The sequence below is a fragment of the Camelus dromedarius genome, chromosome 11 (genome assembly GCF_036321535.1).
Source record: "Camelus dromedarius isolate mCamDro1 chromosome 11, mCamDro1.pat, whole genome shotgun sequence".
NCBI lineage: Eukaryota > Metazoa > Chordata > Mammalia > Artiodactyla > Camelidae > Camelus > Camelus dromedarius.
The window spans coordinates 21,191,876-21,205,809 of NC_087446.1; the positions used below are offsets into that span (position 1 = coordinate 21,191,876).

At 34.1% G+C, this 13,934-nt stretch overlaps 1 protein-coding gene across 3 annotated transcripts in view; it reads right to left on the bottom strand.

Annotated features, from left to right (window-relative positions):
* The window catches only part of PPFIA2 (PTPRF interacting protein alpha 2), a 389,841-nt gene that overhangs the window by 147,983 nt on the left and 227,924 nt on the right, over positions 1-13,934 (bottom strand). For all 3 annotated transcript variants that reach the window (XM_064491562.1, XM_031463070.2, XM_031463072.2), the window contains 2 exons: positions 6,158-6,322; positions 86-160 (listed from right to left, as the gene is read on the bottom strand). In XM_064491562.1, the coding sequence (XP_064347632.1) occupies positions 86-160; positions 6,158-6,322 (240 nt within the window). The remainder of the gene's footprint in view (positions 1-85; positions 161-6,157; positions 6,323-13,934) is intronic.

Sequence of the window (13,934 nt, forward strand, 5' to 3'; positions counted from 1 at the left end):
AGTTCTAATAAAAGTGACGTGAAACACAAGGGATAGAATGTTAGCGATATTGCACCTCAAAAGAGGAGAAAGTTTGGTATGTTACCTCCTGATTAGCAGCAGCTAGTTCTTCTTCCAGTGCAGAGACTCTTTCTAAAGAAACCCTCAGTCGCTCCCTTACCTAGAAGAAAAATCAAAATATGTGCAGTAATGTACATCCCATACATATTAAACTGTGCTGAATCCATTAACATTATCAAAAGTGGTCACATTTGGCAAATTATTAAAGTATTTACAGCCCTAAGTGCTCAGGAATACTAGGACTACATTGTCACCTCATAGTATCATTGTATCAAGGGATTTTCTTGTAAGCAAGTCCTTCTAGTGCTTCAATGACAGAGTTTCCAAGGGGGCTGAAGATCTGAATTCTGATTCATAGTAAGTGGAGGCAAAGTTCAAAAGTTTGCTATGAATTCATCTGAAAAATAGTCACTGATTAAGCATGAGACACAGGCAAAAACTTTCTACTTCTCTAAAATAATATGTAAGTTTTCCTTTGACATTTAGTATCTAACTTCAAAACTCATTTGTCTAAAAGCAAAGGATTCTTAGAATATGAAAAATGTGATCCATTGCTCACAAAATTAATTTTGTATGAATTAGAGGTCCACATTGTTATTGAGGGATTGGAAAGTACTTAATCACTCTGGAATTCTTAACTACTTTTCAGATACCAAAGGTTAAATCATTATATTTTGTGGAACTAAAGACTCTGCACCTTTAGTTTGAAATTAATGATGATTTCCAAATGTTTCATACATAATTGAAACTCAGAGAAGTTTTCCTTTGATCTTTGTTTTCTTAGAACTTCTAAAATTGTTTTAGCTATTATATGTTCAGATCTATAGATAAGCTCCATATTAAATTTGTCAAAAGAAGAAAGTTCAGAGAAAGAAATTGGGATAAATGATTATAGCAGTTTAATTGTCCTTAAAAAAGTCAACAAAATTTATAGCTTCAACTTAAGATGGAATTCATGGTGAGTGTTAGATTATTTATAAATTAACATAGATTTTCCATGAGATTATTACAGTATGCATTTTAATATATAATTATATAAATAAATTATTAAAGTGAACTTCAGTTTTATTAATTCATTAATAGTATATTTTAATTAATAGTCCTTTTCTTTTTTTGAGAGATTTAACTGGGAATATAAGTTAAATACACAAAATATCTAAAAACCTAGATACATAATAATTTTAAAGTTGGAGTTATTTTCTAGTTAGCAAACAAAGAAAAAACAAATGATAGCCTATGAATTTAGAATCTAATTAGAAATTTTTAAAAATCTCAATTATTTTAGTTGTATAATTATAACTGAAATATATTCAGGTGACTGGGTGTACTTAACTCCTGAAATACATCTTGAATAAGAAAGAATAAATGCTTGAGTGGTGTTTTAATATTAATTATACTTAGCTATGTTCAAATCCTCTGAATATTAGTAATACATACATAAATGCACATTTGATATCAAAGATAATCATGTATGTCTTTCATGATATATAAGTATGCCAGATGGGCAGCCAGGTGCCAGTGCTGTTAGACAAATATCCAATTGCTCACAAAAATGCATAAAGCTAATGCTGATTAATAACTGAACAAGAGCTACACAGAAGGAAATCTTTGATGATATGACTTAAGGCAATGCTTTTTTAGAAATACTTGGATACATGCAGACAAAGCAAATATCCCAAAGGCATGAAAATGAGGAGGACTGCTGATTGTGGACTGCAGATACCAATAAAGATCTTAGTATATGCACTTAATATTTAACAGGGATGACTATAAAGTTTTATGTCCATTTCCTAAAATACTGGCTATAAAATATGGGTGTTCTGATAAAAATCTAGAAGTCCTAGTTGATGAGAACAGCAATATAGAAACAGTGTAAATGTAAATTAATCTCAACATACACAACGCTAATCAGATCACACTCAGATTGCAGTAAAGAGGTTGAGATACCATATTTTAAAAGACATGCTGAGACACTGAAATGTTCCAAAAAGAATCATATAAGCCACGTAAGGAATGGCTGAAACAAGGCTATATTGCAGTTTAAATGCCCTCCTTTCTTTGCTAAACTGAAAATCATAGAAGCAGTTCCAAACTATTTTGTATTTACCAAAAGTTAAGCATGTATATTCTTATTATATTGAGCCCTGGAGAAGTAAAAATTAACAAGCTTTTCAAACAATATGAAAAATCACCCATCAATAAGTTTATAATAGCATTTACAACTTGAAATTATATTATCCAGAAAGTACTGAACCTAAAATAAAAAATAAAAACAATTCCTGAGTGTATTTTGAATTTATGCTATAAAAGAAAAAACTGAAGCTGCAAATATCAATATATTTATGATAATGAATGCTTTATTCATATTTTATATGACAATGAAGTGTTCTCTTTGTATTTAATTCTTGGGTAGGACTCAGATAAATGAAATGAATTTGCTTCATCTTGCACTAATCTTTGCCAAACTTGATAAGGAAAAAAAAAAAAGTGAGGATTCAAAGGAGTAATCTTTTTAGAGTATAAAGAATTTTAATATTTTATCTTGTCTACATAACTGGAATTCTATTGGTAGGAAAAAATAGTATCTCTGACAAGCTTTGTAGCTTTTTGTTCTACTGAGCAGCACCAGCAGAATGTCATAATTACCTTTATTTTTCTTGCTGAATTTGGTGTTCTTTTGAAGGTGTCTAATATGCCATGAAAAAAGTATGGTTTTAATTTTTTCTCTAAATATACACAGTTGATAGCCTTGGCTCTATGCTGAACTTTTTCTGACTTTTCACTGTTTAGTTACATTCTATTGTTCATATAGTTTTTAAGCTAAGATATAGTGATTGCTTGTTTACAGAGCTGTAGTATAACCCTCCAAATATATTTATGTCCATCTAGAATTTTTAATTTCTAATTTCAAATGTTACTTTTCTTCATAATGGTATGAAAAATAATCAAAGAGAAGTTTTTTCCCCCAAAAAAGATGTTTCAAGGCCAGAGAAATATTATCCTTGAAGATTAAAATATCTGTCCCTACAAATGATGAATATGTTGTTGGATAAAGAGGAACTTTGGTGGAAGAAGCATACATTTCAAATTGAAATTAAGGTTTGGCAGTGATTTATTTTGGAATGATCAATTCTGTAACAAAAACCATTGTGAAGAAATCTTAGATCAGACCTTCAAGTCCAGTTTTGGCACTGTGATATTAGATCACAGAAATATATATGGAGGGTGTATACACACACACACACACACACACACACATATGTAGCATGTTTTTGGTTACATTTCCCATGCATGTCCAATATATCTTTTAAAAATACTCAGTGATATCTGAATGATTGAAAAACACACGCATAACTTCTCATTTCCTCCAGCCCACAGAATTGGTAAACATATTGGAGAGTTAGGTCAAAATTACTGCTAGCCTTAGCTAATTGTATAAATTCTATCCTACAACTCAGTGGACATGTAAATAAGTCTCCAACGATGAAGACTGCCAATCATAGTAACGGTCTGCAACTATGATGGATCTTTTGCATTTTATTTAGCTTTTCACATGTTCTAAACCTTCTGCGGTAAAGTTGGTAGCTTCTTGTCCTCAATATGATTAGCTGCATCTTCTGATCTTCCACATGTTTTAACATAATATCCATAGCACTTAAAATAGAATATTGTAATTACTTGTTTATATATCTGTCTCTTCACCTCTCCTGATCTCCATGAGAAGCTGTGAGCTATTTTTGGTTAGGAAAATTATTTTTGAAGGTGCTTAGGCACATATTAACCCCTCAATAACTAAATGAAATGCTAATTTAAACAAGCCTGTGGATCAACAGTGATACCAACATCTATACTTAGTTTGAAATTTTTTGTCAAAGGCTGAAATTTATTGATATTAATTATAACATTCATTAACATTTACTGAGCATTTGCCATATGCTAATCTTTGGCTAGGAGCTTTGCACATCAAGCAACTCTGCGAGGTAGGTATTACTATTCTCCTCAATCAAAGTGGAGGAAAGAGACAGAGAAATTAAGTTACTTGTCCATGTCTAACTCCAGCATCCAAGCTTATACTAGTTTTCCTTCAGGCTGTTTAGTATTACTTAGTTGATCATCAGTTCAGTTGCTCCTGGACTCACCAATGCCCAGGGTACTTCTCGTGAGTTATTAAGTCCAATTGCTGCTCCTAGGGTCACAGTATGAAGTACTTCATTTAGTTATGCTAAGCTCACTGAACATCTACATAGTAAATCCCTTTTAGATTTTAAAATGTATACTACCATTTCTTCTTAAATGTACTCACCCCAATTAGGTTATTTGTCCTAAATGCTGTTCATTGCCTTCTAATTCATTTTTTTTTTTCATAAAAGCATTCCTTATGTAAGTGATGTGGGAATGTATCTAAGGGAACATCCCAAATCACACATTCTCAAGTTCCTCATTCAAGTCATTCAGAACTGTTAAATCTTCTCTGAATAGGCCATGTTCTCTTTATAGCTCTGGGTTAGTTCACACATTGATATATTGCTTAGAGCATCTTTATTTCTCTGCTTAAAAAACCCTTACACATTTTTTAATGCCCAGATCAAACGTTACCCCCTTTGTGAAGAAATATTGACTTTCTCATCACTTCTTCAAGCAAAATCATTTACAACTTTTTTTGTGACTCTCAACATTCTCTGTTATTGACATGTAAACTCCAACATTAACTATGAACTCCACATTTGTGAGGAGAATGTCTTATTTATCTTCCTGTGCCAAACATCTGCCAAGGAGTCTGACATATAACAGATACTATATAAAGTCTTACAAATTCTTTGTAATGCATTTTTGTAATAAGAAAGGGAATATAACGTGAAAATAAACATTAGATATATTAAATTGTTATTTGATACTTGATATTAGTTGATATTATATTTATCAGGAATTTTTATAAGATATCCATTTCTGTTTTATTCAAAATTACTCATAAACTAATTTCCTCTCATGCTAAAATTCAAAATAAGATACAATTTCCTCTTAATAATTTAGAAGACAGAATTATACTTATCCTTATGCACACACACCACATAATCCCCTGTGCTGAGAACATCTGAAAGACCAATGATAAAAATAAATATGTATATAAATATTAAATAGAGCAGAAGTGTCTGTATGCTCAAAACCTATATATAACTGAGTAATACTCTCTAGTTTGGACTTTAATGCTCCTAACTTGTCAGATACTTTACAATAAAGTGCCCCAATTCCCACTCTAGAAAATCCTAGAGCTTTATTAATTTTAAAAAATTCATTCTTTGAAATTTCACAAAATTGAAATCATGTCATAAGCTTTTCTAATCTCCAAAGGATATTGTACTCATATTGGCTTATTTATGTCCGTAGAACTTATTTGAGTAACAGCTAAGAGAAACTTACAGTTACTTTTAAAAAGCCTAAAGCAGATTTTCCTACTAATATCTTATGCTGCTACATGCAGAGACTCTTAAAAATGTGTGCTCAAAGCTAAGATATTAGAAACCCCCAGAATAAAATTGTATGACTCTAATAGAAATCTCTAACGATAAAGTACATCCAATATACACTTCAAGATATGTTTAATTGTCCATTAGCAGTGTCCTATGTTGGTATGTGTAGCCATGCACTTCAGAGGGGTAGGGAGAAGAGAGACTGTAGGGTGGGCAGAGAAAAGGAGAGAGAAGGAGAGAGAAAGGTTGAATGATAATATTAAATTTCAGATAGCCATCTGGACTAGGACTATAATATGTCATAATAGAAGTCTTGATTAACCATAGATTTAATGGTATTAAAAAAGATCATGTTTATGCATAGTACCAACATACATGCAACAGTCCAGTTGCATTTTTAAAAATGATTTTTCCTGTAACTCAAATGTGTCCCTCTGAACTAACTTACTTCAGAAGTCAGCTGAGTCACGGATGAAGACAAGGAGCTTGATGCTAATGACAAAAGTACAGTTAAGCTTGAAATCTTTTGTAAATACTATACCTTCATTTGTCAGTAATTAAAAAAAAATCAGCTTTATTGCGGTATAATTGACATATAAAATTGTAATGATCCTTTCACAATACTGTACCTTTTCATCCAAGGCTTTGTGGTGCTCAAACAAAGATTTCAGCGCCTTGAGAACTTCAACTTCGCTGGACACTCCCGAGGGGGACTGGGCTTGTCGTTTTACCACCGTCATTCTTAGTGACCTTTCATGCCGTGACACAAGGCACTCCAAATGCTCCAGTAACAGCTGTAGGGTTTAATAGAAACTGTAATTATTTTATGGATACATGTCACTAATACATATAGATGACTTCGATCTTAGTAGATTGCAGGTTTACATAGTATTTAATGATAACCTCATTACACTACGGGTAGCATCAATGAAACACAAACCTTAATGCATGAGCTGTATTAGAAGTACATTGCATTTCTATCACATAACAATTGAATGATATAAAATATAATGTAAATTACACACATTCTTTTTGAAGATTTAATCATTTCAGTTTGGATTGAAGAGAACTATAATACAACATAATACGTACGATCCAATAGGGATAATTTCTGAAGAACATTGTACAAGGCATGATGATTTCATTAAGAGAATAGCACTGAAAGTCAAAATTAATTTCATTTATATTTGATCATTTAAAAATTTTAAATAGAAGGAAATGTGCATAGTCATCATGTTGCTTTAAATATGTTTATAGTGATAGTCACATGTTGCTATAGCAATTATAGCAGTAACTAATTATTTTATTCACAATTAATTCTTAGATTACATAATAGAAAAATATGTGCAACCAACTGGAATATAATAACTGAGACTAGCAATAGTCATTTTAGGAAAAGAGGTTATAGAACATAATTTTTAAAGTCTCTGGAACCTACATTTGCCCAGAGTAGCCTCTGGTGCCATGATAGAGGTTAAGGAAACATCCAATGAACAGTGTTTCAGTCTGCTTCAGAGTCTATGCTCTGACGTTTCCCAGACAAATTTTGCTTTTAAATGTTTTGTGAATTGGGAGTTTCACCTTTGTCTCATTTTATAAGGCAGTTCTGCCACTAAAAGCAAGGATATATGAAAAGAAAATAAAAAACTTATCAGTTATTAAAATTTTACTACTGAAGATCAATATAAGACTAATAAAAGGAAAGATTTTTAGAAGACTAATAAAACAATAGGCTGACAAATAATGTCTTGGAAAATAAGCAGAAGTTACTGAAACAAAAGAAGAAAATGCAGATATAAGATATAAAGAAGTAAAGAAATAGTATTCTTTCAAGATTTTTCCCAAAGCGTATGAAAAATTTTGGTTTTCACAATGCCACTGTTAATTTCAGTGTCACATATTAGTATCAAGTTTGTTAGCACTTAAGTTAATTTTTATTCATTCGCTGTCACTAATTATGGTTTAAACTGTCAGAAAACTGCCATGCTTTTAGCACAAAAGACTAAATATCTGAGATTCTAAAGGTATGTAGATCAGTAGGTAGGAGTTATATTTAAGGATCAGAATAATACTAATAGTTCTTCAGTATGAAGATGATACCATTAATATTTTCAAAGAGCTTTTCTTTATTAATCTGATTATATTCACAATATTCTACTATCTTGAATTCTATAGATACATGTATACATTTATTAAATGATGCTATTTCATATATATATATATATATATATATATATATATATATATATATATAGGTTATGGAGCTTTGCATGAACTTAACCCTATTTTTCCAACATTATCTGGTATTAAGTCTTTCTCTGGCAAACTCTGCTCTAATCACACCAGCCTACTTTCAGTTCCTCATACGCCAAGCCTTTGGATATGCTGTACGCTCTGCCTGGAATACCCTTCCTTTGGCTCTTTATTTGCTCAGTTCTTTCTATTACTTTAAGTCACAGTTTAAGTATCACCTTTTCAGGAAAGCATTTGCTTACTATTCTATGTCAAGTGGGTCTCTCATCTTCTAAGGCCTCATAATTCTCTATTTCATTCTCTTGCTTCATCTCTTCATATCATGTCATGATGTGTAATTTCTTAAAAATAGTTTTACTAAATTTCATTACATTTCTTCACTGAAATATAAGCTCCATGAAGATACGCACAGTATCTGTCTTGATTGTCACTGTATTTGGGTGTTGGCTCAGTTCCTAGCATCTATACACATGCAAAAATATTTGTTGGACGAATCGGGGAAAAAATGATAAATGAGGTAAATTATCCAGTGTACATTCTGGCCTATATCAAAGCTAAATCTGCAGCCATGGTTAACTGGCATTATTTCCTAAAAGCTTAAGCTAATCAACATTGCTATGTATATATGTATGTTTTAGATAGATGATACACTTACAAAGAAACAAGACTTATAATGCAATGTAAACTGGCTTCTCTAACTATAAATTACAGATATCTTGATTTATACAGTAATCTAGTAACTATTTGAGCATCTAATATTGCATGGCACTGGGTAGGAAACAAATTTGTATGAGACATAATCTGTATCCTCCAGGAAAGAAATACAGTGTGAGTATTATAGTGAAGCCATAAAGGACATCTGTTATTGGAGACTACCTAAATCTTTTGATCACACTGTTTACATTTGGCAAGTTTCTCACAATGTTCATCTCACCTTCCCTACATAGAGTACAAAATACTATAATTCTCAGTGTTTGGTGCCATGTATGTTCTATTAATTACACACATGCAAGACATGAATGGTATAAATACGTTATAAGCCATATAAATAAGTTGGTGAAGGCATCTATTTTGCTCAAGGGAAGGTGGCAAAAGAATCATGATTTTATATGAAAAAGGGGAAACAATCCCCTTATCAGCTTTGTAATGAAGTTATAAAATTTTCTTCTGCAAGGTTAGGCGACAGACTGCTTTAGGTAAGAATTTCTTAATATCCATTAAGTGAGTGAATTCTGTTACTGGCAACTAAAGACGCTGTGACACTCAGCACATCCAGTCATACCTACTGCTACCTTTCCTCAAAATGGTCCTCTGCCATGCTCTGGGTCACTCTCCATTGCTCCTTGAGTATGTTAGCAACTAGACCACTGTCACTCTTTTCAATGCTACCCCAGCCATAATTTTTGGTGATTTTTATTACTCGTTTAGATGATTTTTCCAGCATGCTGGAATCTAAATTTCTAGACTGTGTTCTTCAATGGTCTCAATTTCTACTCTATTTCAGTAACTCACAGTTATGGTTTCACTATAGACACTACTGTTATCAATAAATGCAACTCTTCCATAATTGAGTTTTTATTATGTAACTCACAAATCATTACAGTTTAGTTAAGATATTTAAATGCTCAAACTGTAAAGATACTTGCACCCTCAATCTCTTTATCATTGAATTTATTACTGCCTTTCACCATATTCATTCCCTCACTTTCTTCTTACCCATCTAAAATTTTATAGTTCATTCTCTAAAATTAGTCCTTTCCATATTCTTACAACTTCTAGACTCTGACCACCTGCCACTATATCCACTGCTACCACCTGGGTCCAAGACCCAACATCTCCCCTGAATTATTACAATTGCTTCTTAACTAGTCCTCCTGCTTTCATCCTCCTATCAGGCTATTTCTAAAACACTAAGTTAAAATGTAAGTTAGGTCATCCATCCCTCTGCTGAAATCCTCAAGGTCTTCTTATTTGGCTCAAGTAATAACCAGAGTCCTTACAAGTACAAAAGGGATCTAAATTCTCTGAACTCATCTTTTATTCTTCTTGCTCATTCCAGTCTAGCTGATTTGGCTTCTTTGCAGTTTTGCTATGCTTTATTAACATATCCATCATCTATGATCTCACATCAGGGACTCTGTGCTTGTGATTTTTTTCCCCTAAAACATTCTCTTCCCGATAACTGCATGACCATCTCATTCTACCATCTCTTTCATAGTTTTCCTCAAATCTCACCTTTCAACAAGGCTTTTCCTGGTCACCACCTGCACTAAATATCCCCTTTCCAGTTTGTTTTTCCTCCTTAGCATTTGTCTGTATCTAATGTACTATTTATTTTATTCATTTATCTTATTTATAGTCTGTCTCCCAAAAATAATGTAAGGTCCATGAGGAAAGGAAGAGCTTTCTTTTGTTTCAAACAAACAGGAATCCAGAATATCTGACCCGGATAGATTTGACAAAGTAACAATTAGATTAACATTAAAAGAAGAGGCATTGTCTTCCATGGTACATAAAGGCGACGTAGTTACTTAAATGGCCCCCTGAGTTCTCCTGAAATGGGGTGCCTCTGAAAGCAAGGCTTTGATGGACTGAGTCATAGCTACCACAGACCATTTTGAAGGGCAGGAAGAATAGAAGGACAATGAGGTCAGCTGGAAGCTTTGAACTGCATTGAGGAATTTAAAGAAAGAAAATGACAAGCTTAAGGTTTTAAATTTTAGGGCAAGGCTTGGAGAACCCAAGAGTGGCTATGGCTGCTCATAACAGCCTCTTATTGAGGCTTTAAGACATAACAGAAAGAAGATGAAGAGCCTGATCTAGGAGAGGTCATTGAATTACAATGTAGGATGAACTCAGAGCCTTTTTAGGTGTCTTATGTGGAAATCTTGGCACTACTCTGAAAATAAAAAGGCACCCCAAGGACTAGAAAAAGGACATTTAGAAGGATTCCGATAAGTCTGAGTTACCCTTACCCACCAAATCTTCACTGCTTCACTGAAGAGCCTCATCTTGTTTGTCTTGCTGACTATGTAATGACTGCACTTAAAGCAAGCTACCTTGTAAAACAAAGCTGCTGCTTCTCATGTCCCTCCCTTGAAACCCTTTCTTGCCTCTAGGCTTCTACCTGGAACACCAAGGGATGAATTACAAAGTCTAACCTAAATCAAGACTTGTATGATTTTGCTAAATTGCAATCTCAGAAATCTGGAAATACATGTAGAAATAGATGCTACTATAATTGCACTGGAACAAGAAGGGAGAAGCAAAAAATTCAGTCTGGTTAAAATAGTAAGTCTGACTATATTTATCAGAGAATATGGATTCCACTTTGATGTCAAGCAACTAGGAGTGGTTGTAATCGTTTGCTCCCCTGGCTAACTAAAAAAGGAAGTCAATGGTGGCCTAAAATGAGGCTGTATTAGAATATGTGAAGATGAGAATCCAGAAATTACTTGGGTATAAGGTAGAAGAAAGAAACTAAGGATTTCTGGAGTCAAAAATGGAGAATTTTGCCTACCGTTTAACCATTTCCTTTGAGATGAGAATGACGCTATTTTCACTCAGCCATTAAGAAATAGACTAGTAGGAAGAGAGCCCAGAACCTATGAAGTCCCCATAGCAGTAGCTCTGTACTGTCAAGGGATGAAAAATAAGAGATGCTGGTCCTAAAATGGACTCTTAGATTCCCCCGCAGATGACAGAATCCGGCAACAGCAGAGGCCAAGTAACGATACGTAATCACCTGGGATACAGTAAGTGAGGTTACTGTAACAGGCAGAATGGTTGGATCCACTGGCATCTTTGGTGATGGTAATTCGTCATAGAATCCCTAACAGGCCAGTGAGGACCAGACTGTATTAATAAAGTGATCATATTCATAAATAATTATTAGTTATAGTAGCTCTGTGTCTGGAGGGCTGAGTCCAGACTTGAGTCAACTGACAAAGTGTCTTGGCCTTCTCCAAATCTCATACCCGAGTCACTTTACAGTTTAAATAAGGTGAGGTTGTATATTTTTTTGGGGGGGGGGGAAACACAAGTAGCTGCTGTAACTCTTTATTATATCTATTCGTGATGATTTAAAAAAAAAAAAAAAAAGGCCCAATTTCTTTGGCACTCCTGCTAGTGAGAGGTGGAGTCCATGTTCCCTCCTCTTGAACTGGTACGCCTGTGGCTGTTTTGACCAACACAGTATGATGGAAGTCACAATCTGTGATATTTGAATCTAGATCCTAAAGGGCAATGCAGTTTCCATCTAGTTCACTGGAACACTTGCTCTTGGATCCCTGAGCCATGACGTAAAAACCCACTGCTCTGAGACCACTGTGCCAGGGAGGTCATATGAAGGCTCTGGGATGTAAAGTCCCAGTTGAACCTGCCTGTCCTTCAGCCACCCCAGCCCAGGTGCCAGACATGAGAGTAACAAAGTCATCTCACAAGTAGATCTTTCAGCCTCCAGATATTTGAGTCACCACCTGCGAGTCACATGCTAAAGCTGGCCCATACCATCCCGTGGGAGATGACTGTTAATTTTCAGAAATCGTGTGAGCTGGTAGTTAAACAGTCATTGCTAAAGCTTAAAGTACGTAAGCTTGTAATTAAATAGGACATTTTTAAAAAGTAGTAAACACTCACAATGTATCACTTCCTAATTATCTTACTGTATTTTACTATTACCTGTGCCCAGTGTTGTATGCTCAATTGTATTTGAATGATAGAAACACTACATAATGGTTCACTACTGTGTATATTTTTTCAACTCTGCATTCAGTGACATCATGTTGGTAGCTTGAAATAAGCTACCGTGGGAGTATTTACACCATTGAAATTGACAAACACCATATTTCAGTGCTTTTTTCTTTTTCTGATAAAGAGAAATCATTTACCAGTACGTCACTGTCACTAGCCATTAAGTCATCCCAGCTGACTTATGGAGCAGAGAAGGGCTGTCACCATTGTACCCTTTCTGAATCCCTGACCCACAGAACTAGGAGTATAGTAAAATATTATTTGTGCCTTTAAATTTTGGGGTGGTTTGTTATGAAGCAATAATCAGAAAATGTTCCCTAAAGGGAACTGCAACCATGTAGCATGGTAACAACTAAGGAAAAGAGAATACCAAAATTTCTTGGATATTAGCTCTAAGCTAGGACTATTTCTTTGGTACTCACTGGTGTAAAGGCTTTCAATAATCTGGTAAGAAAAAAAAATATTTATCTTATAGGAGTTATTCATTGACCTGAACAAATGGGCTTCTCATCATTAAAGCTGCTAGGATTACCACTACAGCTGAATGGCCATCAACCTTAAACCGCTGACATAGTACAATACACCTGGAAACCAACTATCCATCTTCAGCAAGCAGATTATATCAAATCCGTTCCATCAAAGTGGAGTCAGCTGTCTTTTCTTTCAGTAATAAATACTTTTTTCTGGATAATGGATTTGCCTTCCCTAATGGCTATGCTTGTACCAGTGACACCATCCTACTAGATTTTCACTTATAGTCTTGTTATCATACACAACATGACTTCTGCCCCCCCAAACTCAAGTTACAGTGAAAGAAGTAATGAAGTCGACTGATGCTCCTGGCCCTGGTTTCACCAAGCTATCGCATCAATCAGAAGCAGCTGATCCTATAGAATGGCTAGATGATCCCAGGAAGAATCTGTTTTAAATAAAGCAGAGAGCTAACACATTGCTAGGTTGGGGTGCTATCATCCCGGCATTAGTATACACTCAGAATTAGTGATGAAAGTAAGGTTCAGTTTCTCTCAGAATATATATCCGTCTGCATACATAGGTCCAGGGATCGAGGTTTAGAACTGGAATTTATAACTGCCAGTAGGACTTTTTGACTAGTTAGTTGGAGAAAAGAGGATCTTTCTATTTTTATTGTATCATATACATAATATATATTAAATTATTTTCCCATTTTTCTTGTTACATTTTTACCCTTTTACTCTGTTTTATATTGGGTATGCTGATTCTGATGAACATTTAAAGTAGTCCATAGGTTACAGAATATTAAGAGAAGAATGAGATTTAATGAGAGCAAGAATGTACACCCTGGAGAACCCTATACATGAGGCTGGACGCAGCAACTAGAGATCATAAGCCTTCTTTTTTGAGAAAAGGTGATTTTATTTT